General features: G+C 41.0%; 1 protein-coding gene across 2 annotated transcripts in view; it reads right to left on the reverse strand.

Annotated features, from left to right (window-relative positions):
- LOC133452479 (cyclin-Y-like) overlaps positions 1–22,836 on the reverse strand; it is a 28,436-nt gene extending 5,600 nt beyond the window's left edge. Inside the window, exons 1-8 of one of the 2 annotated variants that reach the window (XM_061731816.1) lie at positions 22,397–22,836; positions 3,401–3,475; positions 2,256–2,273; positions 1,931–1,965; positions 1,551–1,645; positions 1,432–1,467; positions 1,203–1,260; positions 234–353 (exon numbers count right to left, since the gene is read on the reverse strand). In XM_061731816.1, the coding sequence (XP_061587800.1) occupies positions 234–353; positions 1,203–1,260; positions 1,432–1,467; positions 1,551–1,645; positions 1,931–1,965; positions 2,256–2,273; positions 3,401–3,475; positions 22,397–22,550 (591 nt within the window). In that variant the 5' untranslated portion in view covers positions 22,551–22,836. The remainder of the gene's footprint in view (positions 1–233; positions 354–1,202; positions 1,261–1,431; positions 1,468–1,550; positions 1,646–1,930; positions 1,966–2,255; positions 2,274–3,400; positions 3,476–22,396) is intronic. The other variant, XM_061731817.1, reaches the window with a different exon arrangement.
- Between the last annotated feature and the right edge of the window lie 562 nt (positions 22,837–23,398).

The raw sequence follows: 23,398 nt of genomic DNA on the forward strand, positions 1-23,398 counted from the left end.
CCAATTTACACACATCCCTGGCTTGTCTGAACACATAGAGGTACGGATTTGCCAGAAGCCCAAACAGGAGCAGCTGGTGGTGGCTTGGAGGACCGTCTCGGCTCTCTCACACTTTGTCTGGAGAAATTCCTGTTTCTTGTATTCGTTAACGATGAGCCACCCGCGCTGAATATTTGCAGAGCGTTATAGATAACTGCATCCAAATGGGAAATAAAGAAATGACTAAATCTCACCAGCGTGACAATGGCGCATTCAGCAGTGAGCTGAGCGGCGCTGAACAACGTTCTGACGAAGCGGTAGATGTGCTTCTGCTCGGGGTCGTGCTGGTTGTAGTCCAGCGGAACCTCCGATTTCTGCACACGAGAGGAGAGGCAAGAGTTGAGATGGATGGATAGACAGATAGAAATGTTATTTATCCCAAAACGGAAATCATAGTGTTTCAGCAGCATATCAATTTAGAGAAACAAGTGGAAATTAAAAATACAATAAAACAAGATGTAGAAAAATAAAATAAAAAAACCAAACAGTTATTTGTTTTCAGCTGAAGTGACTTCATCAGGCCCAAACAAGGTCCTAACGTACGACTGGAAAGGTTCCCACACAGTATATTATAGTATGTTTTGTCATTAATAACTATATATCCATAATAACTGAACAAAATCTATTAATTAAAAAACACAGAGGCAGAGGATAAAGAAGCCTTAGACTTTTAATACTTCTCCTACATTAAACGTTGCCCTTAATTCTTTTATATTTTGCTGCTGGAAATAGTAACAATAGTTTCAAAATGCTCTTTTTTTATTTGCCAAAAATAAAGAGAGCAGGATATAACATTAGTAAAACTTACACACAATACAGATTTTATTAGTCTTGTCCAGCGTTTAGTCTGTGGTAAACATTAGTTTATAAGAATAATCCTTGGGACCAAACATGATTTTTATCACATCCATCTCTGTGAATGACATGCCAGGTGATCAAATGTCATCAAATGTGTGAAAACCTTAGTTTTGCATGACTTTTGTCCAGAATGTTAACTGGAAATTACACAAGTGCGTTTGACACACAGCCCCAGAGCCACGAATATACCTGTACTGTAGAAGTTTGAATATTCCTACTCCGACACAGAACCACAGTCAGACTCGCTGTGGATTTGATAGAAGCATGCACAAACTGAAAAAGAGGAATAAAACATAATGCCTCACTGAGAGCGGATGAAGCTTCTCATCAAAGATGTCTAGTAGCATTCCTCCATTTGTGTCCCTGCAATGAAAGAAAAAAAAACATAAACTCTCACTTTATCAATAAAAAAACTACAAGAAGTTCTGACGGATGGTGTACGATCATAAAATATACAAAATGTGCAATAACAGCCTGCATCTATTTATTAAAAACATACTGTAGTCACCAGAAGATGCTGTTTAAAATGCTCACCTGTTTTTTATGTGATAGTAAATGGCCAAAGCTACACTGTGAGGAGAAGAAAAATGTTGTTCAGAGAAATGCGTGAATAAGAAAAGTCAACTTTTCTATCGTGTTTTTCAGGTTCCAACCATTTGATGGTGTATTTGAGGTTGGGCTGGCTGACTGTGTTGTCATCTAGGAAGATGGTTGAGCAGGAGCTGCATTTCCGCCTCACTGTGCCATGCTGGAAACACACACACACACACACACACACACACTGACTGTTATTAGAGGGTACATGTCTTTGTCTGACCCACATAAAACATGGCAGGGTGTCATCATGTAAGAAGGAGCTCCGGTCACTACCAACCAACTCGGCCTTTTTTACCATTTTCCTTCCGTGTTTAAAATCTAATCAGTTATTTTGACTCAAATAATGAAATGTTGTAAAATAAATGTATAAATATGCTATAAATAGTTGTAAACAGTTTTTCTTTTGCGAGACAATCTGAAAAAACGGCACACTCACATTGTTGATGAAGAGGCTCTTTCGTTTTTCTCGCACTGTGAAAATAAAAGACACATTTCTCAATACAGTAAATGGAATTTCTGCTTCTCTGCCAGCAGAACAAAGACATCCCAGCGGATATCAACCTGTACCACATGGTGTTATCACAAGAAGCAAAACACACTTTGCAATGTTAATTGCGACGCACAAAAGATCTCTGTGTTAAGAGCTGAGAAGTCACCGTTAAAGGTTGTTTTTTTGAATAGATCTTGAACACCAAGAAAACAAACACGGAGAGGAGCAAGTTTGCAGCTCAGCCACAGAGGGAGACAAAGGCACTACTCACCATTCCTGCAAGGCACCTCTGAAAGAAAGAGGAACCAACAACCTTATTTCTTTTGCACGACTCTCTTTTTCCTTATATGCTACATTTGAGCTGCAATTCTGCTGAAAATATTTCCTAAACTGAACTTCTAATATCAGTGTTTTAAAGTCCAGAGGCCTTGATTTTCTTCAAGTGATCACACACCAAAGTTTGGTGACGTTAATACCAGTCACCGGTGATGCCCTGGACCATTCGTCCACATTCAGATTAACATTTATATCCCTTTCTGCATTATTTTAATAGCTAAGTAAAGCAGTGGCTCACAGAGTTGTCAGGGAAGGGCCACATCTGATGCAGAAGTAGAAGATACCGAGAAAGAACACAGGGACACAGAGTCTCTTCTCTCTTCCTTACTTTTCTTCTTTAGTATTTTGTTACTTTTATGATCTTTTTGTTTGTTTGTTTGCAGTTTCTGCAAGATAATGGTGTTTTTTCACCATTCTAACAGTTAAATGAATCACTGCTCTTTAACAACTGGTCCTTGCTGGAGTGGGGACAAGGACAGGGATTGTAGTTGCAAATGGAAATAGCTTCTGATTTTGTTTCAGGAATGAATAAACACAATAAATAAATGTAAACCAATTAAAGCAGGTTATGAACTGTGCTTTATTGGTTGTTTTTCCTTTTAAATGGTCAGCAATAAAATGTAATGAGACAATATGAACCTCAATGTGGAAGATGCTAAAAGCTCCTTTTAACAAACAAACATAAAAACAGATGTAGTTTTCATCTGTTCTGTTGTTTTTTTGTTGGATATAGATGTTTGTTTGTTGGATATAATTGAAACAATAATGATCTCATGCAGGGGTGTTAATGGCTTCAGGAGCCATGTTTGTATCTCTGGTGTCAGACATGTTTCATTTCCCAACAAAATGATGTTGACGCTCTCGGTCCGACGCCTCAGGGAAATAGAATACATTTGCATACATCAGATGTCACAAGGGTATTTCTTCCCCCTTTAAGCACGCAGTTTCAAGATTGAAAGACTGAACTGAACAATTTTCTCAGCAATGGAAAAAGCATCATTATCTTCTCTCTGAACGATAATCTCTCAAAAGTGAAGGCTGATATTTCCATCCTGTTTTTATTCCAACGGAGACACTCACCATCATTCTGAGACTTGCTGAGGAATATGGTGCTGGCCCGCGGATGGTCCGACGGATTGTACCCCATGATCAAGTCTGAAGAAGGAGAAAAACACATCAAGAGATGTCCATCTGCGTATGAAGTCGGATCACAAGTGTTACTGCAATGCAAGTCGAAGAATATACTCTGCCTGGCAAAAAATATAATAAAATAAAAAATACCATCATTACGTAGATGATTTTAATCCTAACTGATACATTCAGGATTAAAAGAAAAAACAAAACAACAAAGGAGTCTTGTTGACACTTAATTTGGTTGAAAACGCTCCAGCCTGGAAGGACAGCGGAGAACTTTGTGCTAGAAATGCGGTTAAGACTAAAATAAAATATATATATATATATATATATATATATATATATATATATATATATATATATATATATATGTATTTTTTTTTAATAAAAAAAAATAAATTTAAATAAATAAATACATTTAAATAAATTATTATTATTTTTTTTTTTTTAATAAAATAAAATCTTGAATGATTGTAATCAGAGATCGCTTCATAGTTTTGAAATCAAAAGTACAACTCACGGCAATGTTTTGGAGTGAAAACAGGAGCATGTTTACATGAAAAGAAATCAGCGTGAAATATAAGCAAATCACATTTCAGCGAAGATACCTGGCAAACAAAAGAAATAAAACAAAATGCTAATGTTTGCTCTGGAGGATGAAGCCGGGAGTCTGGAGTCATGCGGTCTGAGTCTGAGTGATGGATGTACCAGGAAAGAAGAGCGCTGGATGAAGTGATGCCTCCTGTGTGAACCTGTCGGGGCGTCATTATGATCTGGGGCTGCGTCATATGCTCAGACAACCTGAATATACTGAATCACCAGGTTTTTACATGAACAGATGTGTTTTTTAATTCCCTTTAATTGTCCGCCAGAGACCAGACTCCAGGCCCACATCTTCGGGATGTGCTGGCTAAGACGTTATGCTACAGTCAGACTCTTTCAACATCAATGCAAGAGCTCAGTGAAAGGTTTATGCATCTAAAGCAACTCTGGGGGAAATTAATGTTGAGACACTGCAAACACAAGGCAAACATGGAGGATTTAACCAGGGGTGCAGATCCGATGTCAGGATTGGGGGGGACACCAACGTGATTTTAATTTTTAATTTTTTGCCAATATGCAACTCATACCATGCCATAAATTGGTAAAGGCTCGCCAAAAAATACTGCACAGGGAATCATTTATTGTGCTTACCTTTCTTGTTTATTTGTCCTAAACAGCCAACAGTGTGTGTCACTGCTTACTTAAAGGAGCATGGGGCTCCTTTTAAGAAATGAGACTCAATAGTGCCACCCTTCACCACAACGGCCGTCGGGGGTACTGCAGCCAACAGCGAAGCCGGCACGAGATAAACGGGGAGAACGTGCATGCAGCGTCATGTGACGTCACATCCGCAGGACAGCGCGGGAAATTTGGGTCCAGAATTGCAGCACATTTTGCAGCACACAGCCTGTTCAAGGCAACGGAGAGATACACTAGAGGGCTCATTCGTTTGGTTTGAAACGCTTCATCTGACATTATTACTAGAAAACTTAAAACGTATATGAATTTTTTTCATAAATCCTGCCTCAAGCTCCTTTAACTGTTATATTCGTAAATCATAATTTTAAGGGTTTTGGGCATGTAGTGTCTACTCATCTCAAATTCTTCTCACCATCTTCCTTTTATCCTATGGGACTACTTTATGCACGATCAATTGATATATGGATGAAATATGGAGCCCTAAACAAATTGTTTAAACTAACTGATCATGTTTTAACACAGTTATGGTGGTAAACAGTTCTAAAAAAAAAAGGACCCATTGCTTTCATTCTGTACACCTCAAAACGCACCGTAGATGTATTATTTTTTTAGAAATATATTTTTAATAAATATTCTACATATTCAACCTTTAAGTCTGAAAATACATTTGTTCAATTTTGAATAATTTAGGGTATTTTTATTGGGGGGGACAATTCATGTTTTTCAGAAATTGGGGGGGACATGTCCCCCCCGTCCCCCCCGGGATCTGCACCCATGGATATAACTGTCTCGATATCAGAGGGGATCTTAAAACTGACAATACTTTACTCTTGTAAACCTGTTACTCCATCTAATCCCATCTAATACTAAATATCAACATTGTTCTTTTGCTTTCTCTGCATTGGAACAGATTGAGCCAGAACTCATGCCCATGCAGAGATAATCCGTCCTGCATGGCAGCCTGAAGGCAGAAAGATCCTGGACATGTTTGTGTGTGCATCTGATGGCGCACAAGAGACGCACTTACAGAATACAGAGGAAAAAAACCTTCATTCCAGAAATTCCTTCATTTGCAGATAACATCAGCAGCTTTGATAAGACGGAAAAAGGTGCTTAATAGGAAGCAATAAGGCAGCCGTGTGTCCTCACTCAGAGCCCTCCTCAGCCGGGACAGGCCAAAACAAATCCCGGCATGCTCAAACAGAGAGTATGTGTGAAAATAATCAGGAGCAACATGAACAGCCTTAAAAATGACGGGAGAGCAAAAGAGCTTCAATCAGGGCAGATACGATGAGAGTCTGGCTTTTTGGTGGCATCAGCATTTAAAAATGCTCGGCATGCCAAACGGTTTTACGCCCACAATATGAGCGGAAAAAAGAAAGGCAGACAGACGTCCAGACTTTGATTGCTGTAAACGGAGACGGGGTGTCCGGTCGTCTGTCCAGGACGCCTGCAGCAGTTTCAGATAAAGAGCCGCTGCTCTTTGCTAAAAGAAAAGCACATCAAACAGCCACCACCCCTCGAGTGCTGCGTAGATCTGCATCTCTCAATAGTTTTACATGTCAGATCTAACAGAAGCATGCTTTCCTGAGCATTTATTTTATAAAAGATAAAGTAGAGGCAAGTTACACTGATAAAAATGCTGTGTCTATCAATTCAGCAACAGGTCAGGTAAAATATCATCGCTGTTTATTTCTCAGCAGTATTAAATACATTTGGTGAAGATATGGAGAATTTGGAAAGAATTACACTTCAATAATCTTTAAATAAGATGTTCAGTCCTGGTGACGGAGGGCGACCCTGTCCCTGAATGACCATCTGATCTATTTAATCCCTGAAACAGATGAACCTTTGTTTCAATCGGGGAATTATAGGTTCTGAATAGTTCTTTTCAATATTTGGTCCAGTCCTAATTAAAACCTCTTAGCTAAATCACAATAAAAACAAAAAACAAACACTGCAGCCATTAAATCTGGGGTTGGATTTATTGGAGGCCTGTAACACAAGTCTGTATTGTTTTTGGAGCTTCGCACTTTTCGTACTACAGCCGAATGAATGTGCACGTTAAACTAATTTTAATAGGCTATAAAAGGTTCGGGCTAATCAGTGTCCAGCTACGTCAGTGTGCTCCTGAGTAGTGCTTGTTAAACTTTAGGTTCTGGCCGTGCGGTCCAGACTCCACGAGATCCGTGCGGGATCTGTGAAACGTGCGTACGAGCTCTGGCCTGGAGCATCCGCCGCCCACCGGGCCGAGGGAACTCATTTGACTCATGTTGGATCAGCACTTTACGCAACACTAATCAGAAGTATCCCTGTGTCCAGCAGATTTCCTCGAGATCACTTATCAGGCCTGAAACTGCAGCTGAGCGGCTCCTGGGTTTGACGGAGATCACCGGCTCTGTGCAGCTGAAGAATATTCAAAATCAGCAAATCTGACTAGTCATGTTCAATACCACCCATTTCCTTTCCGATCCGATATTGAGTCAAATTCAGGCTGGTATCGGCGATACCGATCTGATACCGATACAATGTGCAAATACACCTAATGTGCCTGGTACATCTAAAAAAAATTGGTGTATTTTAGATAGTTCAAGAATACAAGAGTCACTTATTTAGCTATTTATCTTAAGGTCAGAAGTATACTAAGGTAGCGGCCTCATTCACAATAAAGCCCAGTGTTTGAGCGTACTCTTAAATTAAATACTTACCTGCTGTACTTTACTGCTTTTTATTATTTTACTTCTTTTCTCATAATTTTATTTACTGTACAATTATGTCTTGCTGCTTTTAATGTCGATGTAAAGCACCTTGAATCACCTTGTGTTGAATTGTGCTATATAAATAAACTTGCCTTGCCTTGATAACGGGGTTTCCATCACTAAAAAAAGATCCTAAGTAAAATCATAAAACCATTAAAATAAATAAGAGAATGATAAACAAAAAAAAGAACTACTATAAAAATGAAAATGAAAAAAAGTAGTTCCTACAGCAGCGTGTCGACCGTATTCCTGTTAATGATATACATGATCTAAAATGGCTGAAGCATCAAAAGTATCGATATTTTCATTTGAAAATCGATTTTTAGAGCATGTAGATCTGGTATCAGAAGTATGGATATTTCAGTATCAATCCGCACATCACTAAACCTGACTACAAAACCATTTGTAGAAAGCCATACAGTTAGATATCTGACAAATGGTATTTATAATGCTAGCTAAAGGATGGCCACGGCTGCCAGTAAATCATTTTAGGTCAATGTTTGCAATCCTGCAGCTTCATTTCCTTCACTGAGCCACACTTTTCTTCTACTGGGCCTAGATTGTGCCTAAAAGGCCGCGGGCAGCCCTTCCTGGGAAAGACATCTCCACCTCCGTCACCTGGTAAACGCGTGACTCTGCTCTGACACGAGGAGGAACCTGATCATCAGCTTTTGGAGGTCCAGACCCCTCAGCATCAGCAGCTGTGCAGTGGAGAGTGCAAAAGCATTACATTCCTCAGAATACAGATTCCTAACCACCTCACGTCGTGCAGACAGTCCCTCCGGCTCGAGGCAGATTAAAAGGTCCTGCAGAGGATTATGAGGACAGCGGAGAAAAGTCTCTGGAGCGCTGCTCCTCTCTGTACCAGAAAATACTTCAGAGCTACGGAACGCGGTCGGGGACTCCTCACATCCTCTCAATAAAGTTTCAGATGCAGCCGTCATGAAGATGACATGCCGACAGCCAGCTCAGCAATTTCCTGCTACAAGCCTACAGAGCTGCATGACTGTTTTTACAATTTAAAGACAAACGACTCAGTTGAACCGCAGGTTGATTGTGAGCCTTCACTGATGCCGTTCCACAAACCTCCGTCATTCCTCCATGCTCTTTTGCACATGTTAAGCCACAATAACTGTTTTCCTCGCTTTTTCCAAGAGAATACTGCAGAATTTAAACATAATTAAGACATTTTGACTATCAAGAAATCCTTAATCCATTTACATGATGCCGTTACAGCTTCTGATCAGATTCAACTCAAACGTCTAATGTTTGCATGAAGAGTGCTCAAAAGATAGTTTATTGCTTATTACAGTTTTTGTAAAGCTATTTAGCTTTTATCTTAATATTTGTTTGAATAAAACCTCAGAGCCTCTCCCTCCAGGCCAGCCGGCTGTAAGCCACAATGTGCGTTGAAGTTGGTGTCAGCTGCTGATACACGATCTTCATCACGTAAAGTAAACTTTAACGGAGACGTACGGCCGGCTTCAGCACGCTGAAACAGTAGAAGCTTGTCTAACCTATCACCTGGCAGGCTTACCTGTCTGCTTTCTTCCTTTTACGTAATGATTTAACAACAAGCCCACTCTGCTCTTAAAAACCAGAACAATAATGTTTCCAACATTGTGTTTTCTTTTCACTTATTTTACAACGCATCCATTGATTAGTTTGCAACAATATCACAGAATAATGCAAGACAACCCCTCGTTCCTCTCACGGTACAAAAATGCACTGTTTTACAACAAACGGCGACGCTGGTTGGCGCTATTTTGATTTTGTGCGACATGAAGTCTCGGCCTACCCCAGTTAGGCATCTTGCTGCATCAGGGTCTGAGAATAGGCCACAGCGTATCCTGAAAAGTGGCGGCCTCAGCAGCACGGCGCTGCTATCAGTTACCAGCAGCTGCTTTGTCTTAAAGGACACGTTAATCCCATTCCTTTCTCAAATTCTTTAGTTTGGGCCTGGCAAACCCCCCTCGGGGCTTTTAATTGATTTTCTGAATCTGAAGTGAAGGCGGATAAACTGGGGGAAACAAACAGGAGTAGAACAAAGGCCTGCAGGCCTAAAGAAAATTGTAATTTTTCCCACATGGGATGGGAGATGTTATCTTCAACCTTCATTACGTAGTGTTTTTCTTCTGCTTGGTTCTTTGGTTTTTCAGCAACCCGTACACCAACTATCGATCAGGGGGAATCCCAGCAGGATCTTAGGTGGACATTTTTCACTGCAACCGAAAACAGAGTTAAAGGACAGTAGATGATGGACTGGACCTCACCGGGAGCCCGCCGTAGCAGCGTACCAGCCACGCCATCTCTGTGAGTGCTGCATTTGAGGAACATTTATTGGTTTCCTGTTCGCCATCTTATCTCAAACCTTTTCATTACCGCTGTACGTGTCTGCCCGTCTGACTTGCTGCGTAAGGTTGCTTTCATAGTCCTTTATGATTTCACTTACTGGAATTACTGGACATAAAAAGATGCAACACTGGTTCAATAAGTCTGTGGTCGAGAGCGAAGTTTCACATGCAGCCGACTGTTTTGGCCCAAAGAAGTGAACCGATAACGAGGTCTGGTTCTCTGCTTGAAGATGCTCTGGAGTATCTGGACCTGATGGTGCAAAGAATGTGTAATAAACCGCTATACATCGAGGAAAACACTGCACATCCTCTACACGATACAAAATGAACGATGGAGTGTACTCAGTCAGATTCAAAAGTTCCCGTTGTAGAGCCTTGAAACTGCTTTCTGGAGCTGGAGAGCTGAAAGACCAGCCTGTTTTCAAGATTGAATTATTTACTGTACATCCAAACTTCAGCAAGACTTTCACCAACACCAACAATGTGTAAGGTAATGAATGTGATCCCGGGGCCTCTGCTGGCGCCTGCCGGGGGTCTCTTCTATCTCAGATGACAGTTTGCACCAGTTTGAATGAGGCCCCGTTTACACATAGCCGGGTATTTACAAAAACTGGTATTTCCCCCTCTACGTTTTGAAAAATTCCATCGTTTACATGAGATCGTTTTCAAAATCTCTTCGTTTACACGAATCCGCATAAATACGCTGTTAACGTCATGCCAGCCAATCAGAATCCTGGAAAAAACATCAACAAATGACACGTGTAACTTCCAGTTAAGGCTGATTTATGGTTCCGCGTTACACCAACGCAGAGCTTACGGCGTAGGGTACGCGGCGACGCACACCGTACGGCGCGCATCGCTGCGTACCTTACGCCGTAGGCTCTGGGTCGATTTAACGCGGGACCATAATTCAGGCTTTACTTCCAAGACGGAACGAGAGTCTTTCGTTTGGAGTGACAGGGAAGTGGAGTTTTTAAGTGTGACTTTAGAATATAAAACAGGTAAAATACAAGAAAATATTGACGGTGGCCGAAACTAATTGTAAACACAGGTCGCACACATGATGCTGGTGACGTTTCTGTTGCATAATGTGACGTTCTGAAGCCTAAATCTCCGTTTTCCTCTGTTTAGACGCAAACATGAAAATGGAGTTTTTGAAAATCTCCACTTTGGCCGGAGTTTTCAGAAATTATCGTTTTTGGTGACTTTGAGCTCCGTTTTCGTGTAAACGAACGGCCAAAACGCATGAAAACGCCTCCGTTTTTGCTCCGTGTAAACGGGGCCTAAGTGTGATGCTAAACTGTGAGTTTAGTTGAGCTACAGTCACAGTTGGACTGAGTCATTTAATGATATGCAATCTTCTGTCATGTCATTGCATCCTCTACTTCTACTAGGACCAATTCACCCTCAAAAACATGAAAACACAAAATTTATGTTTTTTTGATCTTTCAAACAATTCAGTCACTTTAAAAAAATTTAAAGTAAATACTTTTTTTTTGGTTGACAAAAATACCACTATATACTCTCCTGAAGAAAATGTAGATTAATTAATCATTTGACTCTTTATTGATTCCCATGGGGGAAATTCAGATTTATCATTTTAATAAACAACTTTATCGGCTACAATGTGGCTGTTATTCCATTTTCCCAGGAGATGGTCTTCATTGTGCCTGACTGATTATCCCTCAGCGATGGACATCCCCTTTCAGGCCTTTTCTAGAGAGAATCCGGCCTGGTTGGATGGGGTCAACCAGGAGATAAGGTCAGATTTGGCTTTGATCTTCAAGATCTAGATGTTGGCCATTCAAATGAGACGTCTTGAATGTGTTTTCTGCCTTCAGGGTTCATCAAAGCCTCTCTGAAGTGGTAATTCATTAAATGAGGCGGTCTCGGTGTGTACTGGGGGTAAATTACTATCTCATTAATAGTCAATAAATCAAACAAGGGCTCTTTCCTGATAATAGACCCTGATTGGAAGAACTTATCTCCATCAAAGGAGAAGAGGTACCAGGGCTGTTTTCTGGTCCCTTTAGCTGTTTTTGTTGTTGTTGTTTGTGTTTTTTAACACTATATCCACATCTTGCTTTTAAAATGGTTGTTTTAATGACTAGAATGATGGAAGTCAAAGAAACAAATGACTGCAGACGTAAAAATAGTGGTTGTCCTGATTAGAAACGGAAATATGATCTTGTTTTTAAAGTTAAGCTTGAATCAAAACTATAAGATTTTTCAATTTCCATGTTAATGAACACAGACACATCTAGTAAACCTCGCTTGAGTCTCAGGCCCCGTTTACACATAGCAGGGTATTAACAAAAACGTATATTTCCCCCTCTACGTTTTGAAAAATTCCATCGTTTACACGAGATCGTTTTTAAAATCTCTTTGTTTACACGAACCCGCATAAATATGCTGTTAAGGTGCTATGAGCAGCCAAACCTGCAGGGGGCAGTGTAACGAGAAGTGTAAAGTCATGCTAGCCAATCAGAGTCCTGGAAAAAAACGTCAACAAATGACACGTGTGAAGTCTGAATAATATGGTTCCGCGTTAAATCGACGGCGTAGCCTACGTAAGGTGCGCGTCGCCGCGTAGCCTACACCGTAGGCTCTGCGTTGATGTAACGCGGAACCATGAATCAGCCTGGACCACCAGTTACTTCCAAGACGGAACGAGAGTCTTTAGTTTGGAGTGACAGAGAAGTGGAGTTACTTTTAAGTGTGACTTTAGAATATAAAACCCTCTGTGCATGTACCTTAAAAGTCCCCTTGTTGTTGTGATCTCGATGAGAGAGGATGACTGTGCAGGACATCATGTTCTGTTTATCATTCATGTTCAGCACACAAGTTGCAGCCGAGTTACAAATGCGATGTTAAATGCATTTTGTGTATCCACTGAGCATGAAGACATGTTTCATCTGCTATCAGAAGCTGCAGTTTTATCCTGTTCTGCCCTGTGGGTCACCCTCTACAGTGCAATATCTGATCAGTTATTAATCAGTTGGCGCACGAATCACCTGACTATTTTAACCATAAAGTTTCCTCAATCAGCATTGTGTTGAAAAATCAAATGTTTACATATTGTGTACTATCTCGAGTGTGCTCGCAATTAAGGACTGGCCTCTAAGTCTAAATTTGGAAAATATATAAACAGATTATCCTTTCAAGTGGCAATCATTGGCGCCCAGACAGGTTTTTCAAGAATAAGATACATTTCTTGAGCACTTCAACTCGCAGCAAAGACATGAAAAGCTGTTTTCTATATAAAAAAACAGTGATTCAATTTGAAAAAAAATCTAATCCAAGCATATCCAGTGTTTTGAACACCCCTGAATATGAACATGTGCTCTGAATTTCAGTTTGACATCATTACTTTGATGGTAAAATGTTGACAGATTGATACAATAAAATCAAATCAGCCAAGTGTCTAAATATTCCCGAGGGGAGTTTCGCAGCAACTGGTTCTGCATTTTGTATATATCAACTATAATTTTCCAAGAAAACACAGATAATAGCACTAATAATAGAACTTTGCCTGAATCATAACATTGCCACCTTGCGGTGCATCAGATTAACCTGGGAGCTGTTCTTCTTATATAGTCTACAGTGGTTACAAACAATCATTTTCCAAAGGGTCTTGCATTTTCCTATAAACGCTTTTAAAATAGAGGAAAATCATTTCAGATTCATCGCTTGGGCGCCAGGCAACGTGGAGAGAATACATCCCCATCATTACAAAGCCAGTGTTCAAAGTACGTCACCTGACTTAAATACACCAGGAAATGAGGGAACAAAGAGTAAAAGTAAAAGAGGCATGAAAAGAAGACAAGCAATGTTGAGAGAAAACAAAGATGTGAATAATAGGTTTAATATTTAAACCTCTCCCTATCCTTTCCAATCTTACTCCACACAAGCTCAGTGACTGCATTTATTTATCACATCAATCAGACCACCGACAACAGGGACAAACACCATTTCCGTTTATTAAATATGGATCTCTTGAATATCAGACTTGAATACTGCAGGGTTTTAATGACACTCTGTGTCTGAAAAGGTATTCTCATGTAAAAGCTTTTAATTCTGCAGATAAACAAGTCAGCTTCCAGCACTAACTCTCAATCCAGTCCAGTCTACAGAGAAATGTCACAACACGAGGTCCAGCAGCATGATCACAATGGACATTCCTTTTGATGCTCCTCACTTATATATAAAAAACAGCATCAACTAATGACTCACAGGGAAAAAAAACTTCATTATAAGAGAAACACAGTGGGCTTTGTAGAAAAGGAGGCAGGTCATATGACTGCTTTGTTTCTTGTTCTCACTCTCTCCATCCATCTGTCACCTCCAGGGATGGGATCTGTTTCTTAAATGCATATTGTACAAGTTGTCACATCTCAGGGTGCTGTTCAGTCCCCCAGAAGCACTGCAACATCAAGCTTGTATTATCTTCAGCGCAGCAAAGTGGCATTTTGTTATGGTTAGTAAACTAAACCTTAAAGCCTTTAAAAGCATTTGGTGGACTTACACCTCTTAAAATAAAAGTAACATGTTATGATAGCCTATGTTGTCACTCTGTGCTCTGTTGTTCAAATAATGTTATTTAAATGCTCTGTAATTTTAATTAAACTGATTTTATTAATGCATGCAGCTTCCCCGACCCCCACCCCACGGAGGGCAAATTCCCAAGAGCAACGTAACACCTCATTTTCTCTCCGAGTTCATTAAAGGCCTCTCTCAGTTAATTAAACTCACAGCAGCCGATCTACGTGATGTCCATGGTTTATTTAAATATCAAACCTTTGATTCATTTTTTGGTTGAGGATGTAGGGGGGAACTGAAAGGTGTACAAATGTTTTTAAAGGACTTCTTGAGCTTTGTAATTCTTGTGTGCCTTGTAGCCCTCCTTATGCAGAACAGCCTGTCCAAACAAGAAATGGTAATTCTGCTTTAAGCAGCCCGTGAGGCTTTGATGAGTCTCAAAAGCACAACCTTCACATGCTAACAAACTTCTGCGTAATTCCTGCAGAATTTCTCCCAATTCGAGCAGGATTACAGCCGTTGGCAGAACAGCTGTTTTTTTAAGAAATGGGGACATGGGGGGAAAGATTTTGTCTTACCAAGGTTAGCAAGGAATAATGTGACAAGTATTAATGAGATCAGTGCAGAAGGTTTGCAGGTTATTTGGAAGTAAACCAATAAAAATAACTATTTGAAACACAGGCATCTCCTACAGAATGGGCGGGGGGGACTGCATTCATACGAAGGAGCAGCAATCAGAAAACATCTTCTGAACTTAGGCCACGTTTACACAGAGCCGGGTATTTAAAAAAACTGATATTTCCCCCTCTACGTTTTGAAAAATATCCTTGTTTACACAAACCCGCATAAATATGCTGTTAAGGTGCTATGAGCAGCCAAACCTGCAGTGGGCAGTGTAATGAGAAGCATAAAGTCATGCTAGCCAATCAGAATCCTGGAAAAAAACATCAACAAATGACACCTGTGAAGCCTGAATAATATGGTTCCACGTTAAATCAACGGCGTAGCCTGCGTACGGTGCGCGTCGCCGCGTACCCTACGCCGTAGGCTCTGCGTTGGTGTAACGCGGAACCATAAATCAGCCTTGACTGCCAGTTACTTCCAAGATGGAATGAGAGTCTTTCGTTTGGAGTGACAGAGAAGTGGAGTTACTTTTAAGTGTGACTTTAACATATAAAACAAGTAAAATACAAGAAAATATTGACGGTGGCCAAACAAATTGTAAACACAGGTCGCACACATGACGCTGGTGACTTCTGTTGCATAATGTGACGTTCTGAAGCCTAAATCTCCGTTTCCCTCCGTTTACAAGCAACTGTGAAAACTGAGTTTTTGAAAATCTCCACTTTGGCCGGAGTTTTCAGAAATGATCGTTTTTGGTGACTTTGAGCTCCGTTTTCGTGTAAACGAACAGCCAAAACGCATGAAAACGCCACCGTTTTTGCTCCGTGTAAACAGGGCCTCAGTTTCGGTTAGGTCTTGACTTCCCTGGTTCCCATCTACCCTGATCGTCTGCACCTGTGTCTCGTCAACCCTTCTGTGTATATATGGTCTTGTCTTCCTTTTGCTCCCTGCTGTTTCCTTCCTTCATGTTTCAGCTCAGCTTTTTGTACTTTGTCGTATTCATGTTCTGATTTTTTGCTATCCTGCTAAGCAGCGTTTTTTTCGTTTAAAGTTAAAATAAAATAACATTTTTGGTACTCCTGCATCTGGGTCTTATCCACCAACAGTCATGACAGCCTGTGGGAGAAATTTCAGACTTTGCACTGTTGGTGTAGAACGAAAACCGTTTGCACGAGTGACCGTGGACGTAACCGCCTCAGGGAGAGTCAAATCAGCAACACTTAGCTTCCTTTGTCAAGACACACTCAGCCAAGCTTTTAACCTTGAGGGACTTTGACACGCTAATAATGTGGACAGTTTTCTAGTGTGACGCTTAAATACTTCCTTTTATATACTGCGTCTGATGGTTCACAGCACATAGTCACTACTGGCGGTCCAAAAGGAATGTTTGAATTCTCCTTTTGAGTGCCATGTAACATGCCACCCTGTGAAAATTTCCCAGATGTCAGAAGGGACGATGCAGCTGGAGTTAATGGAGCATTAACATAAGTGGAGACATTTTCACCATGTTGTCAGACACTAACACTGTCCGTCCGCCTGCCAGTTGCAGAGACGGGCACTTTTAAGTTTCTGCAGACATTTGCCAGTCATGGACAGCGTGGCTCGAACTTCAAATTTTTTTTGTTCCAATCAATATTTTAAACTCAAAACACAAGATGAGAGTTGCACCCAATTGAAAAATCTGTGAATTTTCTTTTAACAAACACATATGACTCCAGCCAGGGCCGCCGCAAGGGGTGTGCGAACCGTGCGACCGCACGGGGCCTCGCGCCCCAAGGGGCCTCGCGCTATGGGCCGTTTTTTTTTTTGTTTTTTCCCTTATAAATATCAACAGTCACGTTCCATTACAGACCTAAATGTGTACTAGTCTGTGCATATCAATAAATATATGTGCAATGATGCGCGTATCTGTTGTTCAATACAACTGCGTCAGACCAAGCGCAGACACAAGCTGCTCTGATCCAGACGGGTGGAGTTGGAACAAACTGTCACACAATGTCGAGAGAACGAGACAGAATCAGGAAATTTCCATCAGGGGATGAAAAAAGAAAAAAAACTAAAGAAAATGGAAGAGTTTAATGCCTCTCTGAAAGGCTTGTTTGATAAATTTGTTACAAAAATCACCGATCCGACCGGGCCTCAAGCAGCCGCGGGGCCCCGCGTCGAGCCAAGCCAAATGATGATGAGGCAGGGGAAGGTATCCAGTATTTTGCTAATTGGAGAGTTAAAATTGCGCATATAGACACCCGATCCGATCTCAAAAACCCAAAAAATTTTGGGCCCCCCCCCAGCCATTTCGCACAGGGCCTCGCAAATCTCCCAGGCGGCTCTAACTCCAGCCATTGCTTTGGGCAAAGCACTACTTAGCCCAGCTGTAGAGAAAATAGTCTATGGGTTTAAAGCAGTGGGTCCATTCGGGTTCTGAACAATATTATTATAGCACAGAAACATGAAGCACTCCAACTAGAGCCTTATGAACTTTGACACGCCCCAAAACTAGTCTACTCAATAGGGGGCATGTGATGTTGTGAAAAGCAGCATGTCATCCTCGGAATTAAGGCGTTAATTCGTGGCGCTCATCGCTCCCTGGAGGCTTCTTCTATCTGCTCTGAGACAGGGTCACAGCTGCCTCTTTGGGCTTTTCTTTGGAGAGATTTAGTTTTTTCCCCCTGATATCGCAGATTCTAATGAAGCCCACTAATCTCCATCACAGAGTCTGCGAATTCATGACAGACCGTACACATTAGACATGCTCTGCTTTCAACTGCCACACTGCAGAGACAGACGGCCTCTCTACTAGAGTCGTCTTTATCCCCTTCAAGAGGAGTCAGCCAACCCTCTGAATCCCGATCAGAAATCCCCCCATTTCACTCTGTTAGGAGAGCTGTTGGCTCCATTATGCCTCCCATTACAGCAGTGGTGGAAAAATATGTTTCAGTGGAAAAGCACACCACTTCCACTTTGTTTTGTCCATTTATTTCCAAGGACCTCACAGCAGTCCATCAGAAGGGAGAAACTGAAGTGATAATAAAAACATTAAGAGAGTGTAACACCAAACAGTTTCCTTATACGGCATGGCATCCATAATGTAAACAGTGTGAACTGTGGATACTTACAAGAGGAAAAAGACGGGATCAATGAAAAGGATGCAGAAATACCATCTTTCCAAAAGTAAAATACATCAAATGACTGTCTGTTTCTGTTCATGGGAATTAACATCGTCCTCTCAAAGGACCAGCACTAACTAAACCACAAGACTTCAGACAACAGACTGATTACTAGGTCGTCCACTGATCCAATACTCAGATGACTTGATCCACAGTTTTTTCCACCCCAAATAACAAAACCCAGACTCGTAATTTGCCCCGACAGAAACATCCATCCATCCATCCATCCATCCGTGACAGGATTATGGGAACAGAAGACAGAGGTACTCTGAGAGACATAATCTGTCCTTCTGTCCTGGGCCTGTCTCAGGGTCCTCAGCCAGGCTGGAAATGCCCCCTCCCCACGAACTTCTCACCCCATCTCCAAGGGACAGCCCAGGCATCCAGTTGAGGAAACTCATTTCAGCCGCTTTTATCTGCAGTCTCATTTATTTGGTTATCACAGTTCAGGACAGTTGGGATAAATAAATGCTAACTTATAAAATGTTAAAGGGGACCTATTATGGCATCTAATATCTATTTTAAACAGGCCTTGAATGTCTTAAAAACAAGCTTTTGATTGTTTTTGCTAAATAAATTAGAAATTCAGCCTCTGAGCCATGTTTTTATCTTCCCATTCTCTAACCTCATTATCTATGAGGGATTCTGAGTGGGCGGGGAGGCTATGATAATGAGGCTCTGTGCTGATTGGCTGCCTGACGCGATGACGCTAATGACGCGATACACCGCTACGAAAAAATGGCGGAAGCTCCGGCCGGCGCAGTTAGTTGTGGGCGTGGTTTCACGCATCGGAGGCCAACCTCTGTAAATCGCGCCCGTCATTACGTACTGACGGGCACAGAATCTGAACGGCTCGTAGAAGCCACATCACACTGGACGGCTCATCCGGGCGGCTGTACAGACACTGCAGAATTTGGTTGCTTTCCTCCTTCTCTGAGTTGGCAGGCTGAGGGGAGACCACTTTATATATGTTAAAGCAAGAGAAAACATGTTTTTCATAATAGGTCCCCTTTAACTTATAAAATGCTAACTTATTAAATGTGTTTGTATCTTTCTCTTAGGTGACCTTGGTTGACCTGAAAGGTGCCTTTAAATAAAATGAATTATTATTATTATTAGTAGTAGTAGTAGTAGTAGTAGTAGTATAAATAGATAAACAGAGTTTTGCTCTCTCATCACCACAACAGACAGATACAGGGTGTACATTACTACAGACACTCCACTTGAGGCCGCTCCTTAACCCCAACCCAGAGAGGAAGTGCCATCCTTTTCCAGCTGAGTACCATGCTGTCCAATCTGGAATAGCTGATTCTAATTCCTGCTGCTTCACACCAGGCTGCAACTGCTCCAATGAAAGTTGGAGATCACAGCTGGATGAGGCGTAGAAGATCACATCATCGACAAAAAGCAGGGATGGAATCCTGAGGCCACCAAACTGTGCCACTGCTCAGTCCTACAATAACAAAGGGCTGGATAGATGAATGTAACTTGTAATGTTAACTGTTTTGGGTCATCACAGAAGGTAGAAAAAAATTCCCAAGGACTGATACCTGCTCTTTACTGAACCTTACAGTTAGGAGGTAAACCAGAAGGAATCAATGCATAAAACTAGATTAGCCTATAGCATGTCAGCATATTTTTTACGACTGCTTGCATAACATATTCCTGGACTGACAGATCCAGATAGACAGTAGCGTGCAGCTGTGAACATGGATTCTAGAATGAGCTGCATAAAACAAATTGGTCCACGCTCAGTGGGGGTCCAATGAGTGGCTTGTCACGTCTTTCCATCATATGAGGGCAAAAACAGATGAGGACCAAATCTGACTGGATTATCGTTAAAGTGAAATAAAAGAAAAAGAAATGAGATCCAGTGTCCATCTACAAATGAGCCACTTCATCTAATTCAGTGTGTAAAATCAGATTCCACAAAGAATGGTGATGTAAACCTATACCCACTGGAGCTTCATTAGGCTGTAAACCAGATATCAGCACTTAGAAGAATAACACTGGTGACATCCTCAGAGCCAGAACAGACAACACATTTGTGCCTGCCATAGCTGCTGTATGTAATCAGAAGCCTTCAGATCTGAAGCCTAAATGAAAATCAGTAGATATAAATAAAGGGTAGATGCATCGCGTAGCTGCTGCTCCCCTTAAATATAACTATGTGACTGAGTAATACATAAAAACAACAATGGAACTTCAGCTGGCCAGTGAAAGAAAATGTAAATGTCTTTTTAAAAGTGGTGATACAATCTGTGAGAAAATACATTTATACTGCATATTACTGTTGGCTGAAAATAGGCAACCCATTTAGTGGACTTTCCAGCATGAATGGGTCAATTGTAATGCATGTTAGTATGTATCAGCGGAGGGGAGGGGGGGGTGCTGCATTCTGTAGTTGCAGCTTCTTTCATGCTGAGGCTGAAAACAAAGACCAACACAAAGGAGGCTGGCTGCCCTCATGAACATGATGTTGTCTGCAGCTCTGTATCTTTCCACATGACAGAGACAGAAAACGCTCACATCTCTGTGAGCCACGTGCCCAGCTGCCCTCACTCAGTATTACTGGGAGGACGAGGGCCAGGGTGGTCTTCCAGGGAGGATGTACTGATTTCATAGCACACAATAACACAATCACATAACACAATCAATGCAAAGAACAGTTATATATCGAGCCATGATAGAATGGATCACTCTTCCAGGACAGATTACTAAAGAAAAAACAAAAGCAAGCTTTAAAAGACAACTGGAACAACGTCAAATAGCCCTACGCCTGTAAATAATTCTGCACATGGAGACATACACCTAGCGTTGTGTGATACTATCACACACGCACACGCACGCACACACACACACACATTTATAATGATGTTTGTTTATTTTATATTTTATTATCATTATTACTTTTTAATCTCATTTTGTTATTGAGGTTATCTTGCATTATTACTATTACTGTTAAGGTTGTTTTATTTGACTGGTAAGTGTACTTAAGCAGGGAATATCAGTATGGATCATATTGTTTCTATACTCGTAAATGTATATTATGTCTGTTTGTTATGTGTGGACCCCATGAAGAGTAGCTGATGTACTGCATCAGCTAATGGGGATCCTAATAAATTCATACATTCATAAATGCATAAATTCATAGGGGTCACATGAAGTAAAAAGGCTGCAGTATTACAATTTTTTTTCTTGCATTTTAAGTAAATAGTCTACGATTGCTATAATGCAGAGAATACATTTCCCCATTGTGGGATTACTAAAAGAAATTATTATTATTATTATTATTATTATTATTATTATTATTAGCCAAATTATCCTACACTGAACGTTTTTGCAGTTTTTATTTGGCAGCGTTCTGTCTCTGCAAGACATTTTATATCCACTCACTTCTATTTCCCTGACATATTAGTAGTTGTTGCATGTTGTTTTTTTTGTTGTTTTTTTTTACTTTATTTTTCTATGTACCACACCATAGTGACGTTCAGTATAACAACAAAAAAAACAACAACTAATATACATATATAGACATAAGACAGACACCAACCTCAACATATACACGAAGAAAAAAAATTAAAAAAAATAAAAAAAATATATATATATATATATATATATATATATATTAAAAGGACATATCTAAACAACAAACACAAACAAAGCAAAGAGAGGCCTAACATGCCTTTAAATACCTTCTAACCCCCCTGTTACCTCCCTCCCCTATACATCCCTTACACTTCACTATCTTTTATGTATTAGCCAAAGTTCCTATTTTCACAAATCCTTATTTCCATTCTTATTTCATAAACACAATACAACTAGAGGGACAGAGGCGCACCATGAGAGCAAGTAAACAAAAAAGTACATGACAATACCTCCAAAGATAAAGATAATAATAATAAAAAAATAAATAAATAAAAATAAAATAAAATTAATTAAAAAAAATAAAAATAAAATTAAAAAAAAAACATTAAGTGCTCCCCGTTCAATTGTTGACTCCTCCATATTATTATTATTATTATTGTTATTATTATTATTATTATTATTATTATTATTATTATTATTATTATTATTATTATTATTATTATACTCCTCCATATCCGTCAAATAATCCATTGACCGCCTCAGTATTAAGAGTACTAAGCTTTTAGGTGCAGTTACATCTCTTCATGTCTTATGCTATCTTAGCATTGTTGTTGCATGTTGTGATATGTGTTGATTCATTCTCCATCATCGGCCTTGTCTAAGCGTTACCGTCAACGTTCTCCCGGTCGCTGATGTGCTGCAGGTTGCACGCCGTCTCCTCCCTGCTCAGATCCGACTCCGGGTGGTACGACTCCAACCTGGAGTGGGCATTCCTGCGGATCTTGGGGCTGGCAGACACGCAGCAAGAGGTCGTGCTCCCCATGTTTCCCCCTCGAACGTCTAAACTAGGCTTTTTCCTGCGCGGATGCGGGAGGCTGCAGCGACTCCAGCCGAGCCGGTCAACATGGATCAGCAGAGCGCACCGGGAGGAGCATCCATAGCGGCAGCGCCCGAGGATCCTGTCTGTCAGCCGCCGGTTGTCCACGGAGAAGCAGTCGGAGAGGATGGAGGTGTCACTTCCACCGGGGATCGTGGGCTAAAACACGGGCAGGCATGCCGCGCATCGCAAAACAGGACGCATCTCTTAAGCCTGATGGACCGACGGGGACGGGCTGCAAATCCACTGAAAAGGTTCCGGTTCAATGCTGCGTTCCATTTACCTCGGAAGTCGGAACTCGGAACTAGGAATGACGTCACAGCCGAGTTATCAGCGTTCCAGTTACAAAGTAGGAAAACAAGTTTGTAGTTCGCATATACCACATGAAAAATGTAAATTACACTACAGCAGCATATATCTGCCGAACAATACTTGTATACGACTGATTTAGTGTGACCAAAACTAGAATGAAGTGCTACGATTTTTTACAGAGCTCTCTTCTACTGTTTACAACCGGGGCAGCCATCTTGGAATGTGAACTCGGGGGTGGTGAAAACTCTCCCACTTTCCCAGTGGGAAATCCCACTTCGAGGGGCGTTCCAGTTGAAAATTCCGACTGGGAACTAGGAAACCCCCACTTCCGAGGACAAATGGAACGCCGCACAAGTGGGTGGGTACAAACCATAGATCCATGGTACAAACGAGGAAGGAGAGAGAAACGGCCGACCACCGACTGACAGCTGACTGTGTGATTCCACGTTGTTGTTAACATACAGGCCTGTACTTGTTTTGTT

Source organism: Cololabis saira, chromosome 10 (assembly GCF_033807715.1).
Source record: "Cololabis saira isolate AMF1-May2022 chromosome 10, fColSai1.1, whole genome shotgun sequence".
Classification (NCBI taxonomy): Eukaryota; Metazoa; Chordata; class Actinopteri; order Beloniformes; family Belonidae; genus Cololabis; species Cololabis saira.